Source organism: Polypterus senegalus, chromosome 12 (assembly GCF_016835505.1).
Source record: "Polypterus senegalus isolate Bchr_013 chromosome 12, ASM1683550v1, whole genome shotgun sequence".
Lineage (NCBI taxonomy): Eukaryota > Metazoa > Chordata > Cladistia > Polypteriformes > Polypteridae > Polypterus > Polypterus senegalus.
In genome coordinates, this window is record NC_053165.1 from 135,520,216 (window position 1) to 135,533,083 (window position 12,868).

General features: G+C 37.6%; 1 protein-coding gene across 1 annotated transcript in view; it reads left to right on the forward strand.

Annotated features, from left to right (window-relative positions):
* Positions 1–12,227, forward strand: part of parp16 (poly (ADP-ribose) polymerase family, member 16) — a 35,027-nt gene extending 22,800 nt beyond the window's left edge. The window contains exons 6-7 of the mRNA XM_039773550.1: positions 1,063–1,207; positions 10,840–12,227. Of these exons, the coding sequence (XP_039629484.1) occupies positions 1,063–1,207; positions 10,840–10,984 (290 nt within the window). The 3' untranslated portion in view covers positions 10,985–12,227. The remainder of the gene's footprint in view (positions 1–1,062; positions 1,208–10,839) is intronic.
* Positions 12,228–12,868: the final 641 nt, after the last annotated feature.

A 12,868-nucleotide genomic window follows, 5' to 3' on the forward strand; every position in this document is an offset into this window, starting at 1 on the left:
AATTATGTGGCGTTTGTTATGCCGCGGGTTCACTATTGTGTTGTATTTTGCTCTCTCCCAGAGTTCCATCTTTTCATTCACTTACTGTTGTGTTCTCACACCAACCCGTTTTAGACAACCGTGTCTTTCCAGAAGTGTTTAGCATTCAATAAATAATTATGAGATTGAGCGTGTGTCTACCCGGCGCAGAGAGGCGTGGGTAAGCCGTTGAACCCCATTTGGGCTGCAAACCGTGGAATTCCCACTAAGTGCGACTTGTACGCTCCCACTGGTTACGTCCCTACCCTTTGTGCACACCCCCCTCCCACCTCGCTACTACTGTGGTCGCGTGTCTTGGTGGATTATATATAGAAAAGCAGCCAACGACTCAAGTGACGAGTTGGAGGTGGGCACATGAGCGGGCAGTACATACTGAATGAGAATTCGGCAGACTAGCATGACGGAGGGAGCTAAATGGACGTCCTTCTCCTCTTCTCCCGTTCTACACTCCGCACGTGCACCCCCATCCCTCCGTCTGGCAAGAGAAGGTGCGATTGCGGTCCACCAGTTTTCAGTCACAGACGATTGTGTGTTGGTTTGTTCCGTGAATTGTTACAATGTTGCTTTTCTTTCTGATTTATTACATTACCGATTTTTCAAATGTTAATTTTATCCCTGTGCTTAAAAATCATTCAAAAACGGGCCTGATTATGCGGCGTTGGTTGGCTAGTTTATTACTAAAATATGAAAAAGTTTCTGTTTTTAACAATGTGTTTACACAGATTATTGTAGAAACAGAACACACATGAAATGCATGTGTTCCAAATAACGATCTATTATTTCCACTCTAAGATTCCAGCAGTTCACTCCCAGATAATCAAACAAGGCGTGAGCTGGGAGAACTTAGTGAAAGTTCTGCGACGGTGGGGGGGATGGAATAGCAGGCTGCTTGCTGCTTGTCTTAATCGGCACATTTGCAGGACAAAAGACGCTGATGGAGAGGCGAGTTTTCTTGCAGGCTCTGGGAATTCTAGTGTTAAGTGTTTCATGTCATTTATGCTGAGACTTTATTTGTTTGGACAGATTCTGACAGCATCGATAAGCAGAGAGCCAGAGTCAAAAACAGTGAAGGTGGCGATGTGCCGCAGAAATACTTTGTGGTCACCAACAATCAACTCCTCCGTGTGCGGTACCTTCTTGTCTACTCAGAGAAGCAGCACAGAAGACGGTACATCAGTTATTATATTAATAACATTTTTGTTATTCCACATACAGTATACCTTATATATGATGCACTGGTTATGTCATTTTGTCATATGGATCAGATGTATCTTTCCTTTTATGTAGTACTGCCAGAATCTGTAAGATTAGCATTTGCTTATTTGGTGCCCTATAGTGTGTTATAAAACATTGTGAGAAAGGTCAAGCAAAATGACACCTTTTATTGACTAACTAAAAAGATTATAATATGCAAACATTTGAGGCAACTCGGGCGCCTTCTTCAGGTTTCGAAAGCTTGCATATTGTAATCTTTTTAGTTAGCCAATAAAAGGTGTCATTTTGCTTGACTTTTCTCTACATTCATAATGACTAACAAGGTAAAACACCCTAGTACTAAAAACAATGTATAAAATACACTTGGTAATTAAAGTAAATGTCTTGCTACAAACATCACATTTAGGCATGCTAATCTAGATTTAATTTTAATTTCATGATATTTTATTTGTCTGCAAGAGGATATTCACATTTTACTGAAGCTCAATAACATACAGTGGTGCTTGAAAGTTTGTGAACCCTTTAAAATTTTCTTTATTTCTGCATAAATATGACCTAAAATATCATCAGATTTTCACTCAAGTCCTAAAAGTAGATAAAGAGAAACCAGTTAAACAAATGAGACAAAAATATTATACTTGGTCAATTATTTATTGAGGAAAATGACCAAATATTACATATTTGTAAGTGGCAAAAGTATGTGAACCTCTAGGATTAGCAGATAGTTTGAAGGTGAAATTCAAGTCAGGTGTTTTCAATCAATGGGATGACAATCAGGTGTGAGTGGGCACCCTGTGTTATTTAAAGAACAGGATCTATCAAAGTCTGCTCTTCATGACACATGTTTGTGGAAGTGTATCATGGCACGAACAAAGGAGATTTTTGAGGACCTTAGAAAAAGAGTTGTTCATGCTCATCAAGCTGGAAAAGGTTACAAAACCATCTCTAAAGAGTTTGGACTCCACCAATCCACAGTCGGGCAGATTGTGTGCAAATGGAGGAAATTGAAGACCATTGTTACCCTCCCCAGGAGTGGTCGACCAACAAAGATCACTCCAAGAGCAAGATGTGTAATAGTCGGTAAGGTCACAAAGGACCCCAGGGTAACTTCTAAGCAACTGAAGGCCTCTCTCACATTGGCTAATGTTCGTGTTCATGAGTCCACCATCAGGAGAACACTGAACAACAATGGTGTGCATGGCAGGGTTGCAAGGAGAAAGCCGCTGCTCTCCAAAAAAAACCATTGCAGCTCTTCTGCAGTTTGCTAAAGATCACGTGGACAAACCAGAAGGCTATTGGAAGAATATTTTGTGGATGGATGAGACCAAAATAGAACTTTTTGGTTTAAATGAAAAGCATTATGTTTGGAGAAAGGAAAACACTGCATTCCAGCATAAGAACCTTATCCCATCTGTGAAACATGGTGGTGGTAGTATCATGGTTTGGGCCTGTTTTGCTGCATCTGGGCCAGGTCGGCTTGCCTTCATTGATGGAACAATGAATTCTGAATTATGTCAGAGAATTCTAAAGGAAAATGTCAGGACATCTGTCTATGAACTGAATCTCAAGAGAAGGTGGGTCATGCAGCAAGATAACGACCCTAAGCACACAAGTCGTTCTACCAAAGAATGGTTAAAGAAGAATAAAGTTAATGTTTTGGAATGGCCAAGTCAAAGTCCTGACCTTAATTCAATTGAAATGTTGTGGATGGACCTGAAGTGAGCAGTTAATGTGAGGAAACCCACCAACATCCCAGAGTTGAAGCTGTTCTGTACAGAGGAAAGGGCTAAAATTCCTCCAAGGTGGTGTGCAGGAATGATCAAAAGTTTCCGGAAACGTTTAGTTGCAGTTATTGCTGCAAAGGGGGGGTCACACCAAATACTGAAAGCAAAGGTTCACATACTTTTGCCACTCACAAATATGTAATATTCGATCATTTTCCTTAATAAATAAATGACCAAGTATGTTATTTTTGTCTCATTTGTTTAACTGGTTTCTCTTTATCTACTTTTAGGACTTGAGTGAAAATCTGATGATGTTTTAGGTCATATTTATGCAGAAATATAGAAGATTCTAAAGAGTTCACAAACTTTCAAGCACCACTGTATATAAAATATAAACCGATTAGCCACAACATTAAAACTCCCTGCCTAATACTGTGTAGCTCCTCCTTCTGCCGCCAAAACAGCTCTGATTGATAGAGACATGCACTCCACAAGGCCTTTGAAGGTGTTCTATAGTATCTAGTACCAAGACATTAGCAGCAGATAATTTAACTCCTGTAAGTTGCAAGGTGGAACCTCAATGGATTAGACTTGTTTTTCCATCCCTTCCCACATATATTCAAAAAGATTGAGAGCTGGGGAATTTGGAAGACAAGTCAACACAACTCTTGGTCAATTTCCTCAAACCATTCCTGAACAATTTTGTAGTGTTACAGGGCGTATTATCCAACTGAATGAGGTCCTTGCCATCAAGGATTAGTATGTAGTCTGCAGCAGTCTTTAGGTAGGTGGTTGGTGCAGTCAGTTGCCAAAGTAACATCCACATAAATGCCAGGCCCCAAGCTTTCCGAGCAGGACATTGCCCAGAGCATCACACTGCCTCTGCCAGCTTGCCCTCTTGGCATAGTACATCCTTCTGCTATCTCTTTTCTATGTAAATGATGGGCAATCTAAAAGAAAATGATTTATTAGACCAGACTATTTCCTTCCATTGCTTCATTGTCCAGTTCTAACACTTATGTGCCCATTGTTGGTATTTTCAATAGCAGACAAAGGGTCAGTATGGGCACTCTGACCAGTGTCTAGCTACACAAACCCATATGTAGCAAGCTGCAATGCACTGTGTTTTCTGACACGGCCAGCATTGTTTTTCAGCAATTTGCAGTACAGTATCTCTTCTTTGGGATTGGTGTCCAGAGAGGCTAGGCTTCGCTCTTCATGCGCATCAGTTAGCCTTGGGTACCCATGACCCTGTTGCTGGTTCACCAGTTTCCTTCCTTTAATCACTTGGTAGGTATTAACCACTGTATAATGGGAACATACAACAAGACCTGACATTTTGGAGGTGTTCTGACCCAGTCATCTAGCCATCACAATTTGGCCATTGTCAAAGTCTCTTATCTCCTTAAGCTTGCCCGTTTTTCCTGCTTTCAACACCTTCAAGAATTGACTGTTCACTTGCTGCATAAATATATCCCCACCACTTGTCAAATGCTATTGTAATGAGATGTTAATCACTTTGCATGTCAATGGTTTTACTGTTGTGGCTGATCACTGTCTATAAATATTATTAAAAAAAAAAAAAATAAGGACTTCTGACTTGGATAATAGAGCTGCTGCTGTCAATAACAGGACTGTAGATGGAAGTTAAGATGAGGTCAGATTGTACCAGAGGTTTATATTTAAAATCATTAACATTTGAATAGAGCAGGTCCAGCTTGCAGTGTCTACAATTGAGACATGCTGACAGAAGTTTATTTCTTTGTTTGAAATCACAAGCATTTAGAATGATTCATTAACAGGATATTGGCAATGCATCATGTATGATAAGCCTTAAGACTGCTTAATGTTGAGTTTATTTAAACTGGAAATATATCAATATATTAATAATATTTAAATAATATCAGTGTATCAATCCTCTTGGGCATTCAATTCTGTAATCAACTTTTATTTTACATTACAGTATTTAAATAAAAGTCATGAGCATAACAGAATTATACTAGATTATATTGTTTTGTCATGAAATCTTGACTTGATTTTATGGATAAGTTGACATCGGCCTCAAAATCTTTGTGATTCATGCTTGAATCATGCCATAAAACTTTGTAAAAGAAAGTTGCAGAGCAGCACAACCTCCTTGCAGTCTAATTTGCTGTGAATGTTATACTCTGAGCCTACGTTTCTCTAACCTTCTTGATGTCACAAGCCAATTTTTCACATGTAACTGACCTTGTGACTATTTGTCCCCTTTGTTGAATTGAGCATAACTGTTGGAGCAAGAGTGTAGGCACCTTGGTGAATTTAACGCTTCAGATTTGGGAGCAGAAATATATTGTGTGGCATTGCGGATCACTTGGGCAACCCACTGCAGTCCACTGTGATCCACTTCACGACCCACTATCATCATAAAGAATAGCAGCTTGTGATCCACTGACGGCAACATGCCATCCACAATGGGTCTCAGCTCAGTAGTTGAGAAACACTGCTTTAAAACATTGATTCTTTTAGTACTATGTTGATCTCTTGGTCAAAACAAGTTAGCATAAGTAATTTAGTGCAGAACATGAAATGCCCACTACAGACATCATTATAGATTTTTTAATAAAATTAATTGGACTAAAATGTATCATAATAACTGAATTTCATCTTCAACAAATTTTACACGTTTGCCAGTAGTGCCTGATTTACTAATGGAATGATCAGTCAATAATTTTGTAAGATGTGCAGTAACTACAGTGCTTATAAAAAGTATTCACCTCAATGGAAGCATTCAAATTTTATTGTTATTCAACACTGAATTACTGTGGATTTAATTAGGCTTTTTTGACAGGGATTTATAGAAAAAGACTCTTCAAGTTCAAAGTGAAAACAGCTCTGTGCAGAGTGGTTAAAATTAATTACAAGAGCAGGCCTTCCATAAAACTGAGTGATCATGGAAGAAGATGACTACTGAATGAAGTACAATACAATACAATACAGTTTATTTTTGTATAGCCCAAAATCACACAGGAAGTGCCGCAATGGGCTTTAACAGGCCCTGCCTTTTGACAGCCCCCCAGCCTTGACTCTCTGAGAAGACAAAGAAAAACTCCCAATAAAAACCTTGTAGGGAAAAATGGAAGAAACCTCGGGAAAGGCAGTTCAAAGAGAGACCCCTTTCCAGGTAGGTTGGGCGTGCAGTGGGTGTCAAAAGTAGGGGGTCAATACAATACAATATACAGAACAGAACAATTCCTTAAGACAGCATAATAATAAAAATTTTAGAATTACGGTTTAACAGTAGATGATATGACATAATTAGGTTTGGATATTTTTAGAGTCCTGGAGACCTCATCCATCTAGCTGCCTCCCCATTTGGCCATGCCACGGCTGAAACGTTGCTCCGATGAAAGGACCCCTCTTTCCCATGATTCCTGTGATCCTCCATCAGGGATGACTTTACCATAGGCAGGCAAACAACTTGGCAGGTGGGCCGTGGCACCAATGGCCACATTTGGGTACCGAGAAAAGAAACAGAATAGGTGAGGGTTAGTATTCAAATATAATTATCATGTTACTTATGTTATAGTGCTAATGACTAACAACAGAGATGCAGTATGTACAGTTAATCAGCAGCTCTAGTCAGGATATGCTAAACTGAAGTAGTGAGTCTTCAGCCGGGATTTAAAGGCTGAGACCGAGGGGGCATCTCTTATGGAAGCAGGAAGACCATTCCACAGTTTAGGGGCCCTGTAACTAAAAGCTCGACCTCCCACTGTTATTTTATTAATCCTTGGAATCCTAAGCAGACCGGCATCTTGAGATCTTAATGTGCTCAGGTTTGTAAGTCATGATAAGTTCAGACAAGTAAGCGGACCTTGGCCATTTAATGCTTTATATGTTAAAAGGAGGATTTTGAAATCTGCCCTAAACTTAACTGGGAGCCAGTGTAAAGATTTAAGAACTGGGGTTATGTGTTCATATTTTCTTGTTCTTGTAATAATTCTTGCAGCGCATTTTGGATTAACTGGAGGCTGTATAGAGAACAGTTTGAACAGCCAGTGAACACCGCATTGCAGTAGTCAATCCTACTAGAGATAAATGCATGAATTAATTTCTCACAATCCTGTTTATTTAGAAAGCCTTAATTTCCTAATATTTTTAAGATGGAAAAACATGTTTTGGACGACTTTGTATATGCTTTAAATGACATGCTAGAGTCAAAGATAACTCCTAGATTGCGGGCTGATTCAGTAAAATTAATTGGGATTCCAACTGAGTTAAATGACGACAAAATATTGCTGTGATCAGCGTCATTCCCTCCAACAATTAACATCTCTGTTTTATCTGTATTTAAAGACAAGTAGTTCTCATTCATCCATTCCTTTAATTCACTAACACAACTAATTAAAGACAACATCGGAGAAACTTCATTTGATTTAAATGAAAGGTATAACTGGGTGTCATCTGCATACAGTGAAAATTAACATTATGTTTCCTAATGAGAGATCCCAGTGGAAGCATGTAAAGTGAAAACAGTAAAGGTCCCAGTACTGAGCCCTGCGGACACCATATTGAACTTCTGTGTATAATGATGGAGTACTGTCTGCACATTTCTGTACATACTGGAATCGATTTGATAAATAAGAACTGAACCAAGCGAGCACGGGCCTGTAAGCCCAACATCGTTTTCTAGCCTGTGCAGTAAAATAGAATGGTCAATGGTGTCAAATGCTGCACTTAAGTCCAACAACATAATTACAGTGGAATTTCCTTCATCAGAGGATATCAGAATGTCATTTACAACCCGTGTTAGTGCCGTTTCTGTACTATGACCAGTGCGAAAGCCAGACTGGAATTTCTCAAATAAATTGTAATGCGTAAGGTGTGACTGAAGCTGACTGGCGACTACTTTTCTAGTATTTTAGAGAGAAATGGTAAATTTGAAATAGGCCTATAGTTATTTAGTATGTGTGGGTCTAGGTCTGACTTTTTAAGTAAAGGTTTAATGACTGACACTTTTAGTGCATCAGGTACTGTGCCATGCAGTAATGAACTATTGATAATGGTTAGAATAGGCTGCAAGAACATCCATTGCACTTTTACTAGTTTTGTTGGCACTGGATCTAGGGAACAAGTAGTGGGCTTCATTTTAGTAATTAAAGTTAAGACTTCCTGGTGAGTTACAGGATTAAAATTATTAAAGTGCTGAATGCAATGTGACAGGGTCTGCTAAGCTAGTATTTGGTTTGTACTGTGATGCTGAGATCTGGGATCTTATATTTTTAATTTTCTCATTGAAGAAGTTCATAAAGTCTGTACTGCTAATATCTGTTGGTATTTTGCACTGTTGATCTGAATTCCCATTTGTTAATTTAGCCACTGCTCTAAAAAGTACCCTAGGATTTTTATTATTGCTATCTATTAATGTAGAATAGTATTCTGAGCGAGCTTTAAAGAGGGCTTTTTATATTTATTACACTCTCTGTCCATGCAATTTGAAAGACATGCAGCTTTGTTGTTCTCCATCTGCTGTCCAGTTTTCGACACTCTAATTTAAGAGCTCGAGTATTTTCATTAAACCAGGGAGAGTTTCTATGTGCTTTGATCACTTCTGTTTTAGGGGAGCCACTGTGTCCAGAGCATCTCTCAAGGTCACATTATAATGTGATATTAGCTGATCTAAATTGTTTTCCACGTTTACATTTGATGTTAACTGATCTAAATGGTTTTCCACAATTACACTCGACTTACTCAAGGTATCTATAAATTTTGAAGCAGAATTACAATCTAGATGTCGCACTGTCTTTGTTTTAATCTGAGTGCGCTGGCATGGGCAGAACTAAATCAAACGTAATTAAGAAGTGATCGGAAATAACTACATTTAATGGAGTAATATTTAAATTTTGAATTTCAACTTTGTAAGTTATAATTAAATCTAATGTATGGTTATGATTATGAGTTGGACCTTTGACAATCTGACAAAATCCTACTGAATTTAACAAATAAGTAAAACATTTGCTAAAAGTGTCAGTTTCCACATCAATGTGTACATTAAAATCCCCATCAGAACTACGTGATCATAATTTATAGCCAAATCAGACAGAAGGTTGCTAAATTCAGTCATGAACAATGAATATGGCCCTGGTGGTCTGTAGACTAGCACTATAATTGTGTTGGAATCTGTTTTAATATTTAAAATGAATGCCTCAAAGGATGTAAAGTTGCCTAAATTTTTAGGAGTGATTTGCATTTTGTTACAATGAATTATTCCAAGGCCTCCTCCTCGACCAGAATCTCTAGACTTATGAAGGAACAGTATCCATCTGGTGACGCCTCAGCTAGGGGAACAGTGTCATATTTACTAAGCCAGGTTTCAGTAAGAAGACACAGATCAGATTTTGTACTTAATATTATATCATTTACCAAAACAGCTTTAGTGCCAAGAGAGCGAATGTTCAATAAACAGCATTTAAAATTGCATGGTTCTTTCTGAACTGCTGATATATTTTTTGTTTTAATTTGAATTAAATTTCTATTACAGATGCCCCTGGTGGAGTGTCTGGTTTTATCCCTTGGTCTAATTATACACCTTATTTTTTGGTTATCAATTAATTTATGGTTTGTTTCAAGACTAAATTTACTGGATGCCCCACAACAGGGATTATGGGTAACAGCTTCAGGAAAATAACAGGTGGGATAAACAACAGCCTGTGATTTAAGATCACATGACTGCGGCCTGGATGGTGCTCTAATCAGTCACCAAGAGACCTTGAAGGACCACAAAGGAGCTACAAGCTACAGTGATTGAGATTGGAGAGGCTGTGCAGAACTATTGCCTGGGTGCTTCACCTGTCACAGCTTTATGGGAGAACAGCAAAGAGAAAGAAAAAAAAAAACACACACTCAACATCTCAGGTAGAGTTTGCCAGATGGCATCAAAATTGAGCATTTTGACCATCAAACTAAATACCTTGTAAACCAAGCCGTACCCATTATCAAAAATGCACCATCCCCACTGTAAAGAATGGTTGTGGCAGCATTGTGCTGTCGGGATGCTTCTTTGCAGCAGGCCCTGAAAGGTTTGTTAGGGTGGAGGGGAGACTGAATGCAGAAAAATAACAGAAATCCTTAAGGAAAACCTGATGCACTTCACAAGAAACCTGCTTATTCGGGGAAGATTTGTTTTTCAGAAAAAGACAATGAATCTAAGTATAAAACCGAAGCTACACAAGAATAGCATAAATACAACAATGTTAATATCCTAAAGTGGCCAAATCAGAGTCTAGATCTCAGTCAAATTAAGAAGTTGGGCCTGGACTTGAAAAATGCTGCTTACTCACAATCCTTATGTAACCTGATAGAGCTTGAGCAGTTTTACAAAGAAGAATTGAGATAAAAATGCAGCATCTAGATGTGCAAAACTGACAGAGAGAGACCAGAGCACACAGACTCAAGGCTGTCATGGCTACCAAAGGTACATCTACTAAATACTGACTTGAAGGGGGGTGAATACTTTTTATGATCACTTATCTGGTGTTTTGTATTTGTAATTAATTTAGATTACTTTGTACACTAGTTTTCCCTTTGAGATAAAAAAGTATTTTCTGTTGATCAGCGTCAAATTAAATCCACTGTAATTCAATGTTGTATAATAATTTGAGCACTTCCAATTGGGCAAATGCTTTTTATAGCCACTGTATAATAAATTGTTTTAACTTAATGTTAAACTTAATGTTGTCATACTCCTAGTTAAAAATTGCCTCATAGTTTTTTTTTTTTTGTTTGTTTTTTTCCTCATGCAAGATTTCACTAGGACCTTTTAAATCTTAATTTAACCTGAAATCAAATATAATGATTACATTTTCCTTTCTTCTTTTAGGCAATCCAAAGAATTGTCTTGGCTTTCCAAACACAGATTCTCTCTTCTGATGTCCTTGTATTTGCTTATCCTGATAATCATTGGTGCTTGCAATTCGCCTGCATTTCAATATTTTTGGAGAAGACTACTTGATAAAAGAAAGTAAGAAAATCTAGTGCCTTATGGTGTGCTTTAGTCAACATTGCTGCCACATCTAATCTGTCAGCATTTTATGGACACTATTTTTTAGCTGCAAGTGGTAGCAATATAGTTATGGGGAAGAAACTGATGTGTAGAAAACTGTTCCATGAAAGCAGGCCCAGTTCCGAATATAGTAACAACAGTTCTGGACTGATGAATGTCCTTTTATTAGATATTCAGCATTCCAAAGTACCTTATGGAAATTTTTTCCAATTGCATTTGCACTTAAAACATTTATTTTTTTATATTTTAGTACTGATATTTCTGGAAATGCACCAAAGGTTTATTTTATTAAACTGTAATACTCAAATGGAATGAATGTTGTACTGTTAAAACATGTATGCAATTTATCAAAATGCATTGTTTACCAACTGAGACATAAGTACTTCACAGATATCAATCTACATAACTAACTCTGTGATTTTTTTTTTTTTTAATAATAATGTATAACACTTGAATAAAATAGTTGCAAAAATGTGCAGTATTTCATTTTTTTTTCAGATGCCTCATGTAATATAGCTTTGAAGATGTTTTGTGGGGGGGTAAAAGATGAGATTTTTTCAGGGTTTCACTTGTTCACAGTGTGCACATCCATTTCATATGTGATCGGCACATGCTGGAGCTAGATGTGTATCGGTAATTTGTGCACTTATATTTTTGGGTGAGGGGTTTAAACGTAAAAAGTATGTGCTGCTTAGTTAAATTTGAGATAAATTGTGAGCATGCTAAATGAACTGTGCTTCAGTCAAAGAGTTTGTGTTCTTTAAAAAATTATATTGATTTCTGTTGACCATTTGTTGCACATGGGAGGTGCATGATATTGGGTACCAAAGCTTGTATACATTAAAAAATACAATCATCAGTTGTGTCATTAGTGTACAAAAGAGAAAACAAAGGATCTGGGTTGTTACAAAACTTGTAGTTAATGCAAACTGAGCAGTTCTAGACTTATTTTACAGTATTGACACAAATTACAGTCACTTGTTAATGTAAAGTATACACACTACTGTGGGTCATTGTAGAGCAGTGGATTTTTTGTTGTGAAATATTACAGCAATTGTGAAATTAACCTTTAGGCTGACTTCACTCACATTTCTTATTTCACACAAAAGCTCTTTAGTGTGCGCATAACTAATATGAATTGGTAGTGTAAAAATTTCATGTCACATAAAAACATTGTCTTTTATACTCCTGCTTTTGACTTTTTTTTTTTTTATTATTTATATAAATCGGTCTCTACTTTAGTTTATACTATGTCCAGTCGCTCAGTTGATGGGTGTCTTTGATAGAAATGACACTAATAAAAGCGGGCAGTTTTTTGAACGTTTAATGTAAATTAAACGCTTCATGTAATAATTTAATTACATATGCAGTATACATATACATATAATTTAAATTATCTCTCTCTCTCTCTCTCTCTCTCTCTCTCTATATATATATATATATATATATATATATATATATATATATATGGCAAGACAACCATGGAAAGCACGCCGGAACTCACTGAGCCGCCAACAAGTAAGACACCTATGGCGCACGCAGAAGGAGCCACGCCCACCAACTCCTGGCACCTCCGAGCCACGTTGACTGTTCATAGAGGCATGTTTCTCGCGGAGGTGAATCGACTTATGCAGCGTGTTAAATAGTTTGCGAGGGGTATCCCATGGGATCCTCAAAACAATCCTTTACAACTGAGGTTAAAACACTATGAAGCAGTCTTTAAAAACCGAGTTTTCGGTTACGGTGCATGACCGCGTGCACCATAGCAAACTGTTTTACTGTGTTGGTTTGTTCCGTGCATTGTTATAATGTTGCTTTTCTTGCTAATTTATTACATTACCGATTT